At 40.3% G+C, this 20,884-nt stretch overlaps 1 protein-coding gene across 1 annotated transcript; it reads left to right on the top strand.

Annotated features, from left to right (window-relative positions):
• The first annotated feature begins 268 nt into the window (after positions 1–268).
• On the top strand, positions 269–1,956 carry LOC149244694 (uncharacterized). The gene is made up of 3 exons (XM_089368046.1): positions 269–1,173; positions 1,267–1,359; positions 1,532–1,956. The coding sequence occupies exons 1-3, from the start codon at positions 1,045–1,047 to the stop codon at positions 1,727–1,729; spliced, it is 420 nt and encodes a 139-aa protein (XP_089224172.1). The 5' UTR covers positions 269–1,044; the 3' UTR covers positions 1,730–1,956.
• Positions 1,957–20,884: the final 18,928 nt, after the last annotated feature.

Below are 20,884 nucleotides of genomic sequence, written 5' to 3'. Positions count from 1 at the left end.
CAGAGGAAGAGGATTGAGAACATCGCCAGCAGGCAGGCTACATTTTCCAAACGTAGGTGGATTGCTAAAGAAAGCTTACGAGCTCTCGGTGCTCTGCACTGCAGAAGTTGAACTTGTGATTTTATCCCCAGCAGGAAAGCTCTATGAACTGTTTTTTCGTGCAAATCCTACTATTTTGATTCTAATAATCATGGCTATGCAAACCTCATGAGATTCTTACTAATAACCCCGGTGGTGCAAGCCCTAGTAAGCTCGATGTTGAAAAACTTAGTGTAAAACCTCCAAAACGCTGGTTTTGTTGTAGTGCTTATTGGAGAGTATATAAAAAATTTCACACCTTTTTATGAGATATGGGAGGAAAACATGTTAAAGATTTTTAATAAATATAAAATTTCCAAAATGATGCTAGTTACGTGTGATTCTTTTTTCATTGTTTGTGATTATGAAAAATGAAACTCAATGTTTTTTCATTAGTGCACACATATTTCATTATATAATTGCATATAGAAAAATCATTCCAGAGCCGATAACAATAAAAGTGAAGAATTTATGGTCCAACGTTATATTTAAGGGAGACGTTTAAGGATGACGTTTGAATTTTGTTTTTCATTTTAAGACATTTGGAGCAAATATTAGGAAGGACTTTGAGAAAGGATTGTCCTTGATTTTCGAAAATGGAGTTGTTCCTTTCTAGCCATATGCCCCAAGTGACCATCAAAGGGAGAGCTCATATGTTTTTTGGATGTTTTCTTTATAGCCATTTTTTTACACATATCCATAGGGTCCCCATGCCATTGATGTGAATTACTTGTTCGGTTTTTTTTAACCAAAATTTTTAACCAAACAAGAAAAATTAAAAAAATACCTCAAGATCAAAGACTGAAACAAAGACCTATTGACATACCTTTTAAAGTATGGAAAGAACTTGTAAAATCATATGAGAAGTTGGATGCACAAAGAAAAGCCGGCAATGAGAGCATTCAGGTATTGAATTTTTTATTAAACATTATTTAGAATGTATTAATACTTATAAGTATCTTAGACATGTATTTGTGTGAAAATAAATTGAATTGGTTTATGTTTAAGGACAAGGCATCCAAGGCGAGGTTAACCAAGACAAAAGTCACTCATCGTAGTGGCCAGAAAGGTTTAAAAGAACTGATAACAACCTTTGTAAGTATATTAAACATGTGATAACTTTTTAATAAATTTTGTACTAGAAGAAAGTCATTGTTATCTAATTTCTCCCTATTCACTGATTGATAGGAACTAAAATATGGAAGACCTCCAAATCATTTGGAAAAGGAGGTGCTGCAGCAAAAGAGATGGGTTGAATTTGTTGTTTGGATGGACTCTATGGTATGTAATCTTAGTTGGATTTCCAATATACTTTTAAACCATATTTTCATTTTATTTTTTAGTACTATTAGGTATTATATCTTACCTCATTTTATGGTTAACATTGTATAACAAAAACATGCGTTGTGTTATGTAATTAATACTAACATGTAATATTGATTTTTTTTGTCAGAATGCTATAGGTAATGATTGCCAAGACGATGATCCAAATTATGTTCAACATATATCAGGAGATGATGAGGATGAGGATGAGGATGATGGTGCTGAAGGAGGAGATGATGATGATAGTTCCGGTGTTGGTGATGACATGGATCAGAGTAATGAGGATGGTCAAGATGATCATGAGTATGATCTTGGTGGTGGTAGCTAGGCATGCACATGCATTGTTTTTTATGAAGAAATTATTGTGTAGAATGACATTGTTATGTTTAGATGGGTGTTGTGAATTTACCCTATATCAATGAGACATTTTGATTTTGTAATCATACGATGAGTTTGATTTATGTATGTTGTTAATTTATCGTAGAATAACGATATTCATGAAATATTTTGATTTGTTAATCATATTTGAATTTTACTTGTTTTGATGAAAAATAATACTGATTTTATTAGTATTATGTTGCTATTTTATACATGTTTTGAAAATTGTTAATGACACATTGTTATTTTTTTGGATGGATGTTGTCAATTTCTCTTAAATTTCTTTACAAATGATTTTGAATTGTGATATCTGCTTTAATGATATTTAGAAACTATCATATATTTCACTATGAATCTATAAAGGGGGTCATATATGTAAAGAAAAATATACTCTATATAAGAAGTCAAATGCGGATGTAACCATGGATGCAAAATTGAAAGTAAAATTCGATGTTAAATTAGGAATTAATACAAAATGCAAACAATTGACATACAAAGTGTTTTAAATTAGAAGTGAAAAATTGTGCAATAGTTGACACAAAGAAGGGAACAAAACATGGCATACAAAAGGATATCAAATTGGGCAAAAACAAGGACACATAAATGGGCACCAAATTAGATGCAAAAAAAGACAACAACTAGATGTAAAATAAGATGCAAAGTTGAGCGTTAAAAAGAAGCAAAAAACGTTACAAATTAATATGCCAAATGATGATGCAAATAATGGTGTAAATTTGGGATGCAAACTTGGGTGCAAAAAAGGAAAAAAAAAAGATGTAAGAAAAGACATAAAACAAGATGCAAAATGGGGCTGGAAAAAGGTGAAACCAAGGATGCCATATTGGATGTAAAAAATGATTCCTAATCACATGCAAATTTAGGCTTGAACTCAGACACAAAATTATATGCAAATGTGGAAACAAAATGAGGCAAAAAAAGATGCAAATTTGGATGGTGAAAACGATGTAAAACTAGACACCAAAAAAATGCAAAATTGGATGAAAAAGTCGGTGTAAATAATGGTGCAACATTGGACACAAGTAGACACAAAAAAATGGTGCAAAAAGGGGCATAAAATAGCTTAAAATTGGATGCAAAACTTGGTGCAAAAACAAATACAAAAGTAGACGTAAAAAATGACTCTAAATTGAATGTACCATTAGACACAAAATAAGATGCAAAGGTGGACACAACACATGACTCAACATAAGATGCAAATATAAATGCAAATTTGGATGCTCAAAATGATGTAACATTAGATGCAAGAGATGGTGTTAAAAATGATGCAAAATTGGATGAAACAAATGACGCAAAATATGGTGCAAAATGAGATGGGAAAAATGGAGACAAATCAAACGTAAATGTGGATGTAAAAAATGGTCCAAAAAAAGATGCAAAAATGGGCACAAAAATGGATCCAAAATTTGGTGCTAAATCAAATTCAACACATGGTGCAAAGATAGGCACCAAAGCTGGTGCAAAAATAGAAGCAAAAACTAGTGTAAGACTAGATACAAAACCTGGCGTAAGACTAGATGCAAAAACTGACACAAAATGGATGCATAAAAAGACGTTAAATTGGATTCAAAATACAGTGTAAACTTGATGCAAATGATGGTGCAAAAATGGAAGCAAAGAATGACACAAAATAGGAAGCAAAAGAGAATGAAAAATAGATGCAAAAAATGACACAAAACTAGAAGCAAAACCTGTCATAAAATAAGATGCAAATCTTAGTTCAAAATTTGACGCAAAAAATGATGCATAGTTTGGTGTAAAAAATGATGCAAAATCTAGCGTGAAAAAGGATGCAAAATCAGGTGCAAAAAAGGACGCTTTAAAAATTGTACAATAGAGCCAGATTTAGCGCCAGGTTGCTCATCACAATTACAAAAAAAATGCACTAAAATCTGGCGCTAAATCTGGCGCAAATCACTGGTTTTGTTGTAGTGCTTGCTTGAGTCCATACAACACTCGCTTGAGTATGCACACATGCAAATTTGTGTTAAAAGTCCCAAACCCCTTTGTTTGTTCAATATACACCTCCTCCTCAATACATGCATATGGTGGATCTTCCAACCCATCTACATTGACAGTGTTATAATTGACCTGATGAATGGGTACCTTGCTACTGGAGAAAAGGTATCCTCATAGTAAATTCCCTCCACCTGAGAGTACCCCCTGGCCACAAATCTAGACTTATGTTTCTCTATGGTCCCATCTACTGCATGCTTTACCTTGTAAAGGCATCTCAAACCAACCACTAATTTGTCTATTGGTGTTGGGAACACTTCCCAAACACTGTTTTTGACAATGGAATCATATTCCTTTACCATCACATCAAACTACACTAGTTGTTGCACTGCTTCCTCAAATGAGGATGGTTCTATCTCAACTAGCTCACTCATTAGAGCCATGTACCAAGTGTACCGATCCGGTGACCTCCTCTTCATGTGTTGTGATGTGGTTTCTCCCACATTCTCTCTAGCATCATGCAATAATTTGTCAGCTTCCCTAGTCTTCTTCCTTCCTTCTCTGGATGTCTTTGTTTGAGTGGATGTCTCCATTGTCTCCTCCTCTGCTTGTGGTTGCTCCATAACTTCTTGAGCTTCTTCCTTTGGAGCCAAAATCTCATGATCAGGCTGCAACTAAAGCTCCCTCTCAAGAGAACACATCATTGCCTTCTCCTCATCAATCTTCACATCCCATCCGACCACTGTCATCCTGAGAGATGGTAAGTACACCCGATAGTTATGAGGTGTATCAATGTACCCCACAAAGATGTCGAAGTATGTTGTTGGCAAGACATTTTTCCTTGCTTCCTTAGAAACATGAAAGTAAACTCATGATCCAAAGTGTTAGAAAATTATATATTACAGAGCAATGGAACACATAAAATATTGTAGAAACACAAACACAAAAAGCACATAAAACAAGAGAGACATAGATATACGTGGTTCACCCAATTTGGGGTATGTCCATGGAGAAGTAGTTATTCCTTCCTTTTATATTATCAAGAAAAATGAAGAGATACAACCTATAGCAGATATGTTGTAATTTCCTCTTCACTCTCACATAGTCTCCTCTCTCTTTCTCGCTTAGAAAAATAATACATAGACATAATACAATTCTGTCATATAAAAAAAGGGTTGCCTTCTAGGGAAAAAAATCCATAAATTAACATAACTTCTACCATCAGATCATCCGCCTAATAAAAGACTCAGATTGACTATGAAATTACATTATTTTACAAGGAAAATTTTCATCTATTTTTAGCTTCGCCTTGACTGCGATTAAGAGGGTGGTGTTTCCACCCCATTAGGAACTAGGGTCCAGTGCAACGGTACCTATAAATAAAGAATATAATTAGGCTCCACACACATCACAAATATCCCAAAGTGTGACACATCTTTTTTCTTCCCTGAGAAAGCCTCCTCTGGTGTACTCATGCCAAGGATCCTGTGAGGACTCCTACTATGCAAATAGACCATTGTGTTGGATGCTTCAGCCAACAAGTCTAGAGGTAGGATTTTTTCATGCAACATCACCCATGATGCTCCCACAATACTTATGTTCTTTCTCTCACCCACCCCATTCAATTGTGGGTTATGAGGTGTTGTCAACTCCTGTCCAATGCCTTCCTTTACACATAAATTTTTTAAACTCATTCGACACGTATTCACCACCATTATCACTCCTAAGAGCCTTCGCTTTCCTAGCAGCCTCTTTCTCAACAAGTGATTTAAACTCAATAAATTTGGAGAATACCAAGTTTTTCTTTTGCATGAATTAGATCCAACACTTTCATGAGAAATCATCCACAAATATAACATAATACCTGTGCTTGGCAGTGGAGACTGTCGAGAAAGGTCCACATACATTAGAGTGGATCTTTTCAAGGATTACATGCAGCCTGTTATCTCAATCATTGAAGGTGGATTTTGTGTACTTCCCCAAGGTACACCCTTTGCATGTATCTCGCTTCTCTAGAGCTCCATTGGGATGGCCTGTAGAATTCTATTGCATGATCTTCAAAGAACCATGATGCAAATGGCCAAGTTTTCTATGCCATAATTCATTGACATCTCAACTCTGCACCTTCTTTGCTTTTGTGCTCAATGTTGAAAAGTCTTCTACATCTAATTTGTAGAGGTTTTTCACTAAAACCCTGATATGCTTCACTTGTCCAATGCTGATGTATCTCAAGAAATCCTTTCTTTTGTTGAATATCACAATGTAACCATGGTCTTCCAACATCGCGACAAAAACTAGATTCTTCTTCAAATCCAATACATACATCACATCCTTGACCTTAGAGGGGAGTCAGAATCCCTCTGAAAAGTAACGGTACCAATGTTGGTTGTGCTATACCTTCCATCATCTCTCATCTCAATGTGCATCTGCAGATCCTTCTCCTCCAATTCACTAAAAAAAACTTTGTTTCCTGTCATGTGGAATGAAGCACCATTGTCGATATACCACACACTACCCATCATTGTGCTTGCCATGCATGCCATGAGGGTAAAATTAAGTTCAAAGTATGAATCCAAGGCTTCACTCACTTCTCCTCCTACGGTCTTCTTGCTTTCCTTCTTGTGTCAACATTTCGTGGCATAATGTCCCAGTCCATGACAGTGAAAGCACACTATTTTGGAAAAGTATTTCTTCTTGCCCCCTTGACCCGATTCTGCTTTGGATTGGGATTTATTCCCTTTCCCTTTATTTTCCTTTCTGGCCAAGGAAAAATTCTCCTCATCATCACCCTTGGATTTGATTTTGTCCCTAGTGCTTCGCTTTATCTCCTCCCGTACCAAATTGGACCAAAGGTGTTCCCAATTTGGTAACTTCTCCCTCCCATTTACCAAATACTAGTAGTTGTGAAAGCTCTTGGGAAGGCCTATAAGTTCTAGGCTTACCATATCATCCTATGCTATAGTAACACCAACTTGACCAAGTTCATGATGAGATTGTGTGAACCTATTGAGGTACTATAGAATTGTGTCGCCCTTATACATATTGATATTTCGAAGCTTGTCCTTTACTGCCAGCTTCCTGTGGTCAGTATTGTTTTGAACAAATCTTTCAAGGCCTGCCAGATTTCATATTGAGTCTCCTTTCCATGGTTATTTGAGACAATATGGTCTCTAACTCCCTCCAATATAGTCCTCCTCGCCTTTGCTACACACTTCTTCCATTCTGCAAGATCTTGAGCATCAGATGTTGGAGGCTTTGGGATATCATTATCTATGAATTCCTTCAGCCCATTATCTTCCAACATTGCCTCCATCTCGTCCTTTCAAGAAACATAATTCGAGCTACCCTCAAGGGCATACTCGAGTCTTAGTCCATAGAAATCCATCCTGCTAGCTCTCAAGAATTGATCCTATAAATTCGATCCACCTACAAAGGAAACTTTGAATTATCTTCTCTATTGTGATTCCTGTTGTGATACCATGTACAAATTAGTGTGTAGATTCAAAATTTCTCATGAAATTTACTAGATCACAGGACTTGAAGCTACTCTACTCATCTATAGAAAGAAAATCACAATCAAGAACACAAATCATTAACATGCATCAAGAATTAACACACATACACAGAGATTTATCTAGGGGAAAGAAATAGCTCAGAACCCCTTACTATATGTATTGCATTAATCAAAGAATATGGATGAATACAATATACTTTGCTCAAGCTTAAGCTCAACCTACACCTGTATCTTCTATCCTCTGCCTGACTGACTGACCTTGGCCTATACATAGCTAAAATTTTGAGCCTCCAAGCCCCTATTTCCTTGCATTGTTCCCTTGGGAATTATGCCCCTTTTAATAAGGAAATTCACCAATTTGGATTGCAAAATTCCTATATGTATTTCTTTGACTGCAAGCATGACCTGTACAACTTTGACTAGTTTACAACTAATAGTACACTGCCCTTGAACTCCAATCTCAAATGGGAAATTGAATTCTTTGTATGCATGAGTTAATTTTGGCTGATTGATTAATTAGATAGATGATTACGTAGTCTGAAAAAGGTTACACACCCTTGTCACTCAGTGTGAAAAAATTTACACACCCTTTAATGAACCTCCACTAGGTCTACTAACAGTGAGAACTAGTTATGCTGAAAATAACTCAAATTAACTTAAATATATTGCTACAAATCAATCATGTAGAACTGAACTCAAGTGTCTTCAATTAGAATCAATTGAGTTAACTGAGTGACAAGAGCCGTGTCACCTCAGTTAACTACCTCCAAGTATTTTACTGAAATTGAAATTCGAATTTTCTCCTAACTTAATCAAGGTGAAATTAAATTAGGAATTTCTTGGTGCATTTTCAACAATCAATGTAACGTGTAGAGCTAGGAATCTGGTACTTTTAAGTTACTAGACAGATTTCCCATTCCTATTGTTTCTGTTGAGATATTTCTAGCAAGTGAAGTTGTATATATAATGTGTGTACAAGAATGTCAGAGTAAGTCTCTCAAAAATTAGAGGGGAAGGAATTAGAGAGACAGTCAAGGCTCCCATAGAGTAGTAGCTCATGAGAATAATTGGGCAAAGAGCCTTTGTAAATTTTTTATAAATTATGCTCTTAAGTAGTAATACAATAATTTGTGTTTCCTTTATTTTTTTAAATTATCATGGATGTGATTGTTGTAGACAATGTGAAACCCCCTATGTTGTTTTAGTTGAGGTTGTGTTGAGCATAGATCTTAGAATAGAAGCTCTGTTCAAGATGTAGAGAGAGATTGTGAATTAAAGCTCAGAAGAGGCAGTGTCTAACTAAAGTGATTGAAAAACACAAGATTATTGTGGAATTGAGCACAAAATGGAATGAGTAATCTTGTCAAGTATTGATAAGGGAGTAGGAATCTAAGGGTGCTCCCATAGAAAATAGAGAAATCCATGTTAAGATTATCCTGCTAAAATTCAATTTATACATTCTAGGAGTTTTATAGATTTAATGTTTTGAAGGCATATCACTATGAATTTTGTCAACATCGATGTTACCACACCCTATCTGCAAATTTGAATGTCAAGGGACTTTTCATGATACCTCGACTAGCTATCATAGTCAAGCTGAAATGGAATGAATTGTTATTGAAATTAAACCATCGTGTAGTTGGAGAGATGAGATAAATACATTGAAGCATTGGATGACCTTCAGGTTCAACTTAAAGAACAATGTGGATTTGAAATGAAAATGAACCAAACAAATCATTCCTTGGTACTAGTATGAAGAAAAGAGCTGACTCTCACGACTAGTACTAACCCTAACATTGGGCAAGACCCAATCGATTAGTCGGACCATGAAGAGAATTCGAGCCTGTGAGGAGAAAGGACGTGAAAAAAAGAACTATATCTGTGACCAGTCTAAATTGCACAAGAAGTGTGGTACTGGTTAAGTGATGAAATTCTAGTTGGAAAGTTGAGATGAACAAGCTCCTACAAGCATCGAGTTCTATGTGTCATGTTAACCAACGTGTTGTTAGGATATTCCGACACATAGGATATAGTTAAGTTCAACTTGGTCTAGTATAGAGTTAGGTTAGAGTTAGGTAAAGTGTGTTTCTTTACCGTTGTACATTTTGTAACTTACAATCCGATGGTCACGATATGTAGTGATCCGACGGTTCACTCTCACCTCGGTATTACCAACACTTGATCCGTGGCTTGACACCCGATTGGTCCATGAGTTCTATTTAAAGCGCATGGAGGGTCATTGTTCGGGTAATCCGTGCATGAGAGAAGCTTATGTAAATTTTCATTCTTTGATTAATAAATTGCCTGTAGTACCCACGTTGGGACAGGCCGTGGACTGTTTCCCTCCTTGCACTTTGAGGGTTTTAACCACGTCAAAAATACTGGTGTATTGATTTGAGATCTAGTCGTGAGCGGTGTCCTTTTGGTGTTCTTTCTGAGGAACTTACCCTGTAAATTCCTACATGGTATCAGAGCTATTTGAGGGCCGCGTCCGTTGGTGATCCAAATCTGAAGCCGGTAGAACTGCATGCGGCTGTCGTTTCCTAGATCTGCTGTTTCTGACTGCTTTCGGGTCGAGAGGACTGCTCTGTTGCGTTCAGAGCATCTATTCCAGTGAGGAACCCCTTTCGTTTCACGCGAAAAGGTTTCCGGTAGCCCTAGCTGCGTCATTTTTCAGATCGGGAGGTATACAGTGTTTTTTTTTGCAGTTTACTGTTATTTTCTCTCTGCTTCTTTCGGTTTCGGTTATTTAGCCCTTTTTTTAACCAGATCTATACCTTTCATTTCTACGTATGCTCTTTGCCCTCCGACTCTGTGCGATCTGGGCAAATCAGAAATAGAAAGGAAGGATTTTTCTCATGCGTATGCTCTTTTCCCTGCACCTTAGTGTGATCTCGGAAAATCAGAAACATTGAGAAAAATATTTAGTTTTTCGGCTAAAGCTAACTTTGAGATTTGTTTTTAAAATTTCTAGTTTTTTGGCTAAAGCTAACTTCGAGCCGCAAGGTTCGTTTTTCTTTGCATATTCGTGTTGGGTTTTGTGTTTTGTGTTTTGTAGGGAAAAAGAGCTCTCTCAAGGCAAGCACGCAAACCAAGCCAGCCCCCCCCCCCTTCTCTCTTTCTCTCTCAAATTTTTTGTATAGATCAATTGGTTCAAAGCTATTTTAAGAGAGTAGAGGTCTTGGGTTCAAGTCTCCATTTTGTGGGGGCGGATTTTTTCATTCCCGCACATTCGCGCACTTTGCCGGCAACTTCAACAATTTTTTTTCAAAAAGCCATAACTTCTTCATCCGGAATCCTTTTTCAGATCCGTTTTTTTTAAAAACCGCCTATTTTTTCGAGATCTATCCATTGGAACACTTACTTTCAGCATCTTCAGCTTCAGTTTTTTAAAAAAAATGGAAAGTCCATGCCAAGTCATTCTTGAAAGCACTAACTACTTCCAATGGGTAGCCTACATGGAAGATTTACTTAGAAGTAAAGGTCTCTTCAGAATAGCCACAGACCAAGAGAAGAAACCAAAAGATGAAGACAAGGTTGCAAAATGGGAAAATAGACAAGATCAAGCACGTGGTTTGATAGGGATGTCTATTTCTCCTGATCTTACATTCCACATTGCAGACCTTGAGACTCCTCATGAAGCATTAGAAAAACTCGCTAAAGTTTTTGGGATTAAAAATGAAATCAGAGCCCATCAACTTGAAAATGAGCTACTTACTTAGGACACTTACACTATTTTCTCGGTCTTCAAGTCTTGCAATCCCAGGAGGGTATTTTCCTTTCCCAGTCCAAGTATGCTTGTGATATTCTTCGTCATTTTCACATGGAAGACTGTAAGCCAGCCCCTTCTCCCTTTCAGTCTGGAGTCAAACTTTCAGTCTCTTGTACTTCTCCTGAAGTTGATGCTACCTTATACCGTCAACTTGTCGGAAAACTCTTGTATTTAACCCATACTCGTCCTGATCTTTCCTTTGCTGTTGGGCTTGTTGCTCGTTTTATGCAAAACCCCCGTGAAAGTCATTGGAAAGCAGCTAAAAGAATACTTCGTTATGTTCGAGGTACAATACAGTTTGGGATTCATTACAGTGCCAAAGCAGCTCCTCTGTTAGTTGGTTTCACTGATTCTGATTGGGCTGGTGACCCTGATGATCGGAAGTCTACTGCCGGTTATGTCTTCACTCTTGGTTCAGGACCTATTACATGGGCTTGTAAGAAACAGGCTGCCATTTCTCTTTCGTTAGCAGAAGCAGAGTATCGTGGTACCGTGGAAGCTAGTAAGGAAGCCTTGTGGCTTCGTCAGATCCTATCAGAGTTTGGCTTTGAGCAGCAGCATCCAACCACACTTTGGTGTGATAATCAAAGTGCCATTCAGCTATGCAAAGATCCAGTCCAGCATCAGCGCAGCAAACACATTGAACTACACATGCACTTCATCAGAAAGCTCATTCATGACCATGTTCTTGAAGTGCAATATTGTCCAACAGATGATCAGGTTGCAGACATCTTCACAAAGGCTCTCACAGAGGCGAAGTTCACTAAACTTCGATATATGCTTGGAGTTCAGGAAGTTGTCACTAAGGGGGGATAGGCTCTAGTGCCTCCTTCCTTCTCGTATTGTGTCATATTTGTATATCCTTCAATCCTATCCCAAGTTGTTCTTAAGGGGGGATGTTAGGATATTCCGACACATAGGATATAGTTAAGTTCAACTTGGTCTAGTATAGAGTTAGGTTAGAGTTAGGTAAAGTGTGTTTCTTTACCGTTGTACATTTTGTAACTTACAATCCGACGGTCACGATATGTAGTGATACGACGGTTCACTCTCACCTCGGTATTACCGACACTTGATCCGTGGCTTGACACCCGATTGGTCCATGAGTTCTATTTAAAGCGCATGGAGGGTCATTGTTCGGGTAATCCGTGCATGAGAGAAGCTTATGTAAATTTTCATTCTTTGATTAATAAATTGCCTGTAGTACCCACGTTGGGACAGGCCGTGGACTGTTTCCCTCCTTGCACTTTGAGGGTTTTAACCACGTCAAAAATACTGGTGTATTGATTTGAGATCTAGTTGTGAGCGGTGTCCTTTTGGTGTTCTTTCTGAGGAACTTACCCTGTAAATTCCTACACGTGTGGACAAGAAGAGCATGAGGAAATTAGATTCCTCGGATGGCTCAAAGGTGTGGGTGTGACCCTAAAACTTGGTTTATGGTCTAAGACTAAAAAGTGCATTGTAAGACAAAGTTTCCCTGGATGATGTTTTATTATATAAAGACCAAGTCAGAGACTACTAAGAAAATTGGAAGTTAAGAAAAAAGGGGTTGAGTTCTTGGTCATTAGAAAGACCAAGGTATTCCAAAATAAAATAAGGCATCTCATTGCATAATTTGTGGTATGAGATCCTGAAGCTCTCTTTGGACATTTACATATAAAGGCAGATTGCATCTAGGACTAGAACACAGAGGTGGAGAAGACTGCTCAAGGAGGAAAGAGCAAAACCAAGAGATTGAGAATCAGAATAGAGCAAAGAAGGAGAGTACCATTTAGAGTTAGATATGATATTGTGATGTCTCAGAAGTGAGGAGGTTAATAGGTAACTTATTTTATGTTTTCCAATTAACTAACCAATTGTGGTGTGTAGGTAACAACACATACAACCACAAATGAGGTGTCAGAGGGAGATGATCATGTGAAACTTTTCTCATAACGAGGAGGAGAACATAGTTGTGGTAGATAACCTTGCAACAAAGAGTCTAGATTTGAAGAATTATAGTTGAGGGTGAAAAATAGGATAGAGGGTGTTAGATACCTATACCAATAGTTTTCATATTTCATGATTGGCAAAGAAAGTTCCAAATATGCTCTGCTTTGGTGATGCAAAGATCCCATATTTTCAAGAGAAGGCAATATGTGTACATAGCTTGATGTTGAATGAATTTTGGATGGGTGATCCAACAGCCTAATCTGGATCATGCCATGTTTCAATTTCTTGTTACACAATAGAGAAAGAAGTCTGTCCAAACTGTTTAATCTTGGCAGATAAAGTAGTTAGGTAGAGAATGAAGGTTCCCAACTGTTTAATCTGGGGCCTTGGAAGAAATAAGCCTAGCCTTAGATAGAAAATCAAAAGAAAAAAGCCAAAGGAAAAGAAACGGCACATAAGGGTTTGCAAGTCTAAATGCACCCTCTTTGAAGTAATAAAAAATGCTAGGCAATAGAATGGGTAGGTAGTTGGGGTTGCAGAAAGCATGGTTTATGGCACTTCACTGGCCTAAGCAAAGCTAACAACATGGTGCCAGTGCAGGTCTCTTATTCAGCAATTTTGCAGCAATACAATGAAGCATGTCTAAACTTCCAGATTATCCCCCATCACATTCATTGCTAACCTCTCAATACTACCTATGTTCATGAAAGAAAGTCAAAGTCTTTTGTGGATTCTTGTCTCTTTAAGAGCCACATTTCTTGTGTAAAATTCTTTTCATTTTGATCTACTTCCTAAACTAAGTTGATTTCATAAAAACTTAGTGTTTTACCCCCTCACCCCCTTCCTCCACTCATATTAACTCCTAACTTCTTATTATCTAAATCCCCTATACTCCCCTTTTCCCCTACTATTATAAACACTACGGTGTATAAACCCCAAGCAATGTATAAATATTCCCTCCCCCCTGGCAATTATAGCCATATGCCCAACAACAGGGATTAAATTGACCTCTGGTCAGTTTGATAACCTAAGCCCTACCCCCTCTTTCCCTTCACAAACCTTTGAAGTCATTTACCCACTTCATTTGCAACAAACCTTGTAAAAAACCCACTATTACCCCTAACCCGCGCTATTCGCCAAATACACCAAAAAACCCACTTTTCTGCTTTATCCAAAGTTTGGCATGATGCGCATTTTCCACAGAAAATACTTTGAAAAACCCAAATTTTCGTTATATACCAAAGTTCCGCCCAGGCGCGCATGTCGAAAAATATATTAAAAAATTCCTCCGCCCGCTGCCGTAATGTCCTGGCACTTTAGCGACCTGTCGACCATCGGATCTGGGCTTTCCCATCCGACGACCCACATCCATATCGGGTCGCCCCCGATGACTGCACTTTATCGCCCGAGAAACTGTCAAAGGGTGACGTCAGGCCTCTGCCACGCGTCACCCCCATATTCTCTCGGGCTGCCCTCTGACAATACCATGACCGTATCCAGAGCGATCCGAGAAAAACCACTTACCGCTTGCGCTGTACCGCCATGCCCACGTCATTACTACGTCACGCCCACGTCAGTTCAACTCGGCGCCCTGTCAGCACCCCCGCCCGCCAGCGCTCCGACATGTCCGCCACCTATGCAATCCCCGTGGACCACTCACAGGCCGCCACGTCACTCGATGACATCATGCTGACGTCACCCGACCCTGACCCCACCTGATGACGTCATGCTGACGTCATCCAAAAAAAGCGCCAATAACCCAAAAAGTCCATATTTTAGCCAAAATTCGTGTTTTTTGTCACTTTTTCCAAAAAGACTGTTGCTCACCTCTGCATGCAAATTACGACCATCCGTCGCCAACCTGCAGAAATCGACCCGAAGACCGTTGGCGCCCTCAACCCACCTGCATTTGTAACCATTGCCGGCAATTCACCAGGTATTTATCCAAATCGTTCCCTCCACGCTTGGTTGTGTCCATAATTGTCCGAAACTAAGTTAAAAGAGTGAGGAAGCTTGTATTTACCAGCAAATCCCCGGTGGCCAGCCTTCATTTTCAATTGTTGAGTCGAAATTCACCTGCAGAGCCTCGTTTAGCCAAGTTTTCACAAAACCCACAGTCAGTCCGCGCATTCGTGGACTTAAAACCTGAGCTGCACAAATTCACCAGGAAAACAGTGGTACTAGTCCCTGCATATGCTCAATTAACTCTCTTTGGAGCACTTTAAACTATTCTCACCATAGTTTACCCCATTTTTCCTTGCAATTTGCCTCACTGTTGCAAAAGTGCCCCTCTGTGTTGTTCTGCCCACTGAAACCAGTTCTAGTACAAGTCATAGTACTACTTAACCATGGAAACACCAGTAGCCCTGAATATTCAACCTCTGAATGCCCCACATAGAGAGCTAGAGTGGAAGGCCCTGGGTGATAGGGATTACCAGATGATAGACTCATTTGCCATGAGTTCCAAATTTAACATTCACCTGCAAAATGAGTTAAAGGCCCAATATCTCACTGGGGCTGATATTTTAGGAATTTGGGACTCCAATTTGCCCATTTACAATCTCCCTCAAGTCAATGTCCTCCCAGACTTGATAAATCAATTCCGCTCCAACTATGATCCATGTCAAAGAGCTGTCCTTAGCCCCTCAGGTTCAGTATTGTTCCATATCACCCCTGAGTCCATAAATGAGATGTTGCACTTTCATACTGCAAAGCCATTGACTCCTCTCTCAATCAATGACTTGCTAAAGAAAGGGGGCAAGCTGTCTAGTGCTCAGATCATCAAAATTAATCAGTTGTTCGTTCAACCAAGCTCTGAAGTTGTGAGAACCCCTCCTATAGGATATCAATACCTCAATGAGCTGGGCAAGATGCTTGTGGATTTGATTAGTTACATCCTGGGTTATGGGTCATATGAGGATGTTGATGAAACCATTATGGCCATGCTGTCCATATTCTCCCCTGGAATGCCTCCTGCTGTGCACTATGATTTTGCTACATACATTGCCAACAAGATTCATGAACAATTGATGAATCTAGAAAGGGAAAAGGTGTTTAAATACACTAGGTACATCTATCACTTGTTCTTATTTTGTCAACCAGATGCTTTCCCTGTTCCTCTCAAGAAGCTAAATGCCCAGGGAAACCCAAGGTCTGTGGTGTTTTGGTCTTCAGTCTTTCATCATATAACTTTTTCACCATACACCTACTGTGAATTCATAGACCTTTTTATCCATCCAGCTATGACCTTGTTATTGGGTGTCCCTCCTCCAAGATTGACAGATGAGATGCAAAGGATACTTCACCTCTCAAAGGCCTACAGCATTGGTGATTGGTACTTTTACCAACACCATACAGTAATCAGAATATATGGCTGTGAGTTGAACCCTTATAGGCTGCCAAGATATGTCCCTATGAGACTTTTTGCCTTAGAATATTTTAGGCAGTTTGGAAATGCAGACTTTGTCCATTTCCACAGTAAAAACAAGAAGGTGCAACTAAAAGTAAGGAACCAGCTAGGCCCATTTCTATACAACAAAAGGGAGGAAGGATGGAAGGAAGCAAATTTGATCCTAGAGACCCTCAAATTGCAAACCAGTTTCCAATGGGTACCTTATGACCCTAATCATTTCATTTCCCTCAGGAGGGTAAAATACAAATTGTGTGGCTAAGCTCACGTAAGACTGCCTCATATTGAGAAACATGCCAATTCATTAAGTTGGAAAGAGGGCACTCTAGAAGAGCCAATGACTAGAGAGCAAATGCTACAAAGAGAGGCAAAGAATATTGAGAAAGAGGCTGACTTGGAAACTTGTGGGCAGGTTTCCTCTTCCTATCAAAGGCAACTCGGAGCAGCTGCCTCATCCTCTACAACCCAGCAGCAAGTAGCCGGAACTGTTCAACAGGAATCCAGCAAGGATAAAGGGAAGCAGATGGAGCAGGTACAGCCACCTCCTATAGCAGAACAGCAAGCAGAAAAGCAAGTAGAACAGCAAGAAGAAGGGAAAAAAGAGGGGCAGCCAATACAGCAAGAACAAACAGCTGAAGCCCCAATATCCACTGAGCAACGGGTTCAAGAGAATGTGCCTCCTAGGCAAGAAAAGACAGTGGAGGCCTCAGTGCTACAAACTCCACAGAAAGAAGAAAAGGGAAAGAAGAGGGATAGAGAGCATGATCGAGGTGGATGTTGGTGGCCACCCACCAACCCATTTGGACCCCCACAACTGTCTCTTTCAGTCTTTTCAGTTTCCTAAATTGTAGCACAGTTTACTATTTTTAGCAGTTTTTCGGGTCCTGAACTTCCGGAGCCGTTTTGAGGCCCTAAACGACGTTTTTTTGGGAATCTGGCCTCCCAAAGTGGTAGTACTCGGATAGATCTTTCTAACGAGCTATCGTACGCGTCAAACGGAGATCGCATGCCAAAGTTACGACCCTGGGAAATTGATGTACCAATTTACCCAAACGGGGCCCACAAGTTGGCGTTTCATCTTCTAGGGTCAGGTTTCGGGATGTGAAGGGTTTTCCATTGTTTCTCAACAATAAATAGGCCTTCGAGCCTCATTGTAACACAGTTGGAAACAGTTCAGAGGCATGTAGCCGACACATCTCTTCTCAGAGATAAGCTACCATCGCCCTAGCTGGGTTATTTCTATTTGTAAGCATATTTCAGTATTTTACAGTAATGAAATGAAGTATTATTTCCGCTGCATCTCTATTTTTATGGTTATCACATCTCTGTATTTATGGTTATCTCTGTAATCTATTGCGTTCCTGTTTAAATCTAGATCAGTGGTATCAGAGCGGTCTGCTTTTTCTTTGTTTTTCTTTGCATGTCCCCAACAAGGTTAGGATATAAGGAGTTAGGGCTTGAACTGGTCGAACCTTTGCAAGACCAGCCTCGCAAATCCCGACGGCCTCCCATGGCGGATGAGAAGAAAGACGAGGGAGCAGGAGATCCTATCAAAATCTTGCTCGAAGAAGCACTCGAGCGGCAACGGAACGCGATGATGGATAGCTTTGCGCAGATTCTTCAGCGGCTACCCAGAGGCGACGCATCGGATTCCAATAGCGACTCTGGAAATGCCACACGCTTCAAGGTACAAGTTAATTTTGAAATCCCCATATTCGAGGGTCAAATAGACGCAGATGCCGTAGATAAATGGTTAAATCTGCTAGATGGGTATTTTTCTGTTCATGAATTTTCAAATCGGGAAAAGATTGTTTTCGCTCTTCTCAAAGCAGCCCCCACGTCAAGGACTGGTGGGAAACCTACTGCGAGCAGAAGGATGAAAGTACAGGCTCACTATTTTCAACCGCACCCACTTGGAATGACTTCCGGGATGCCATCAAGGAGCAGTACTACCCTGTCGGAAGCTATGAGGACAAATACATCAAATGGACCACACTGCGGCAGGGACGAGACCAAGATGTGCCGGAGTTAACAAACATTTTTCATACCCTTCGCACACAGTTGGGTATCAAAGATACTGAGCTGCATCTGGTACTCAAATACCGCGGCTGCCTACACAGATACATCCAGGAAGAGATGGGGTTCTTGAACATCTCCTCACTCGGCACAGCATACCGATACGCTGTCAAAATCGAACAAAAGTTCAAACAGAAGAAGCGAGACTTTGGATCTGCAAATCCAAAGCCCAAAGGACAGAGCCAAGGCGGGGTGACCCGAGACAACCCGTCGAAGCTGCAAGAAAAGAACAACAACACGAAGCCGAAGAAGGACACAGGAAAGTGGTGTGAGTTCCACAAGAGTCCCACTCATAACACAAGTGAGTGTCAGACCAAGCAGTCGCTCGTGGCTGAGTTGAAGGCTTCCGAATCAGATGCATGTTCCGACCCTGAGCCAGAACCCGACAAGGGGAATGGAAAAGGGAAGAAGATCATTGATGCGGATCCCAGCACCACTGTTGCCACTGCCAAGATCAAGAAAAATGATCCCGAAGATCCAGAGGAGGGGGAGCGTCTTTTCCACTCACAGATGTGGGTGAAGGGTTCACCGCTACAATTCATTGTCGACAGTGGCAGCCAAAAGAACCTTATTTCAGCAGAGGTCGTGAAGCGGTTGGGCCTACCAACTACACCACACCCACAGCCATATAGTATCGGGTGGCTTCGTGAAGGACGAGATCTCAAAGTTCGCCAGCAGTGCCGCCTTCCCTACAGCATCAAGCCCTTCATAGACGAGGTATTGTGTGATGTTACACCTCTGGATGTTTGTGATGTATTATTAGGCCAGCCATACTTGTGGAGGCGACATGCTGTGTATGAGTCCAGGCCTCATGCTGTCATTATTTCTTTGAATAATTCATTATACAGGATACCAGAGGTAGCCCCACCTACTGCCACATCTTTGATCACCACTAAGAAAGGCAGCAAGCTCATATCACAGACCAGGAAATTCATCTGTCTGACTCACTCCCAAAGTAAGGGGAAGATCGTTGCTACATCCATGACCCCCGCAAAGGGTTCCTCCATGCAGCAGCAGCAGCAAAGAGATACGGTCATGACAGAACACAGGAACAACTTCTCCTCACCCACAGGGGTACCACACAAGTTTCAGGTGGGCAACAAAGTCTGGTTGCATCGACAGAAAGAACGCCTTACCAGAACCCATCAGAAGCTCAGACCACTCCAACATGGTCCTTACAGCAGTACCAAGGCTATGGGGAACAATGCTTTGGAGCACATCATTCCTCCATTCTTTCGCCTGCACCAAATGTTCAATGTGGACCATCGCCGACCATGCTTCCCACCATCACTGGACACATCAGAGATTGCAGGACAAGTTCAGCAGATGGAGGAACTCAACGCAATGGGGACCATTGCTTCCTAAGGGGGGAGGAATGATCCAGGTGGATGTTGGTGGCCACCCACCAACCCATTTGGACCCCCACAACTGTCTCTTTCAGTCTTTTCAGTTTCCTAAATTGTAGCACAGTTTACTATTTTTAGCAGTTTTTCGGGTCCTGAACTTCCGGAGCCGTTTTGAGTACTCGGATAGATCTTTCTAACGAGCTATCGTACGCGTCAAACGGAGATCGCATGCCAAAGTTACGACCCCGGGAAATTGATGTACCAATTTACCCAAACGGGGCCCACAAGTTGGCGTTTCATCTTCTAGGGTAAGGTTTCGGGATGTGAAGGGTTTTCCATTGTTTCTCAACAATAAATAGGCCTTCGAGCCTCATTGTAACACAGTTGGAAACAGTTCAGAGGCATGTAGCCGACACATCTCTTCTCAGAGATAAGCTACCATCGCCCTAGCTGGGTTATTTCTATTTGTAAGCATATTTCAGTATTTTACAGTAATGAAATGAAGTATTATTTCCGCTGCATCTCTATTTTTATGGTTATCACATCTCTGTATTTATGGTTATCTCTGTAATCTATTGCGTTCCTGTTTAAATCTGGATCAGAGCAGGAGACTCCCCTCACCACATCCACAAATCAAGGGGAGAAAAGGCAGAGAATGAATCCCTTTTCTAAAGAAGAGATGCCCATCGGGCAATCATTGGGCATGGGCCCACCGAGCATGGAGGCATCTGCCAGTTCCTTTCAGTAGGAACAAGAAAGAACCCTTGGAGGAGAGGTCAGCTCCTCAAGTCAGCAAAGGAGAGCTGAGACAGGCATCAAGCAACAATTCATTGACATAAAAAAGAGAAATGAGCCACTCAAGCTCCAGATCTACAACCAGTTGCTTAAGATGGCCCCTTCAAATCAGCAGAGGCTTATGTCAGCCTATGAGATAAATGAGGGAAAAATGACCATGAGTCATTTCATGCCAACCATGTTGCAGCCACAGTCAGCTGCAGACTGTATAAGGACCAACCTTGAGGTCCTTGCCAAGGACATCCACCCTATGGACCAAATAGAACTTCACAAGCAAACAGGTGAGA

The sequence above is a fragment of the Pinus tabuliformis genome, chromosome 8 (genome assembly GCF_031772625.1).
Source record: "Pinus tabuliformis cultivar Carrire ecotype Pingquan chromosome 8, CPIR1, whole genome shotgun sequence".
In the NCBI taxonomy this organism is placed as follows: domain Eukaryota; kingdom Viridiplantae; phylum Streptophyta; class Pinopsida; order Pinales; family Pinaceae; genus Pinus; species Pinus tabuliformis.
The sequence above is the reverse complement of the archived record's forward strand: the minus strand, read 5'-3'. Positions and strand labels throughout refer to the sequence as shown.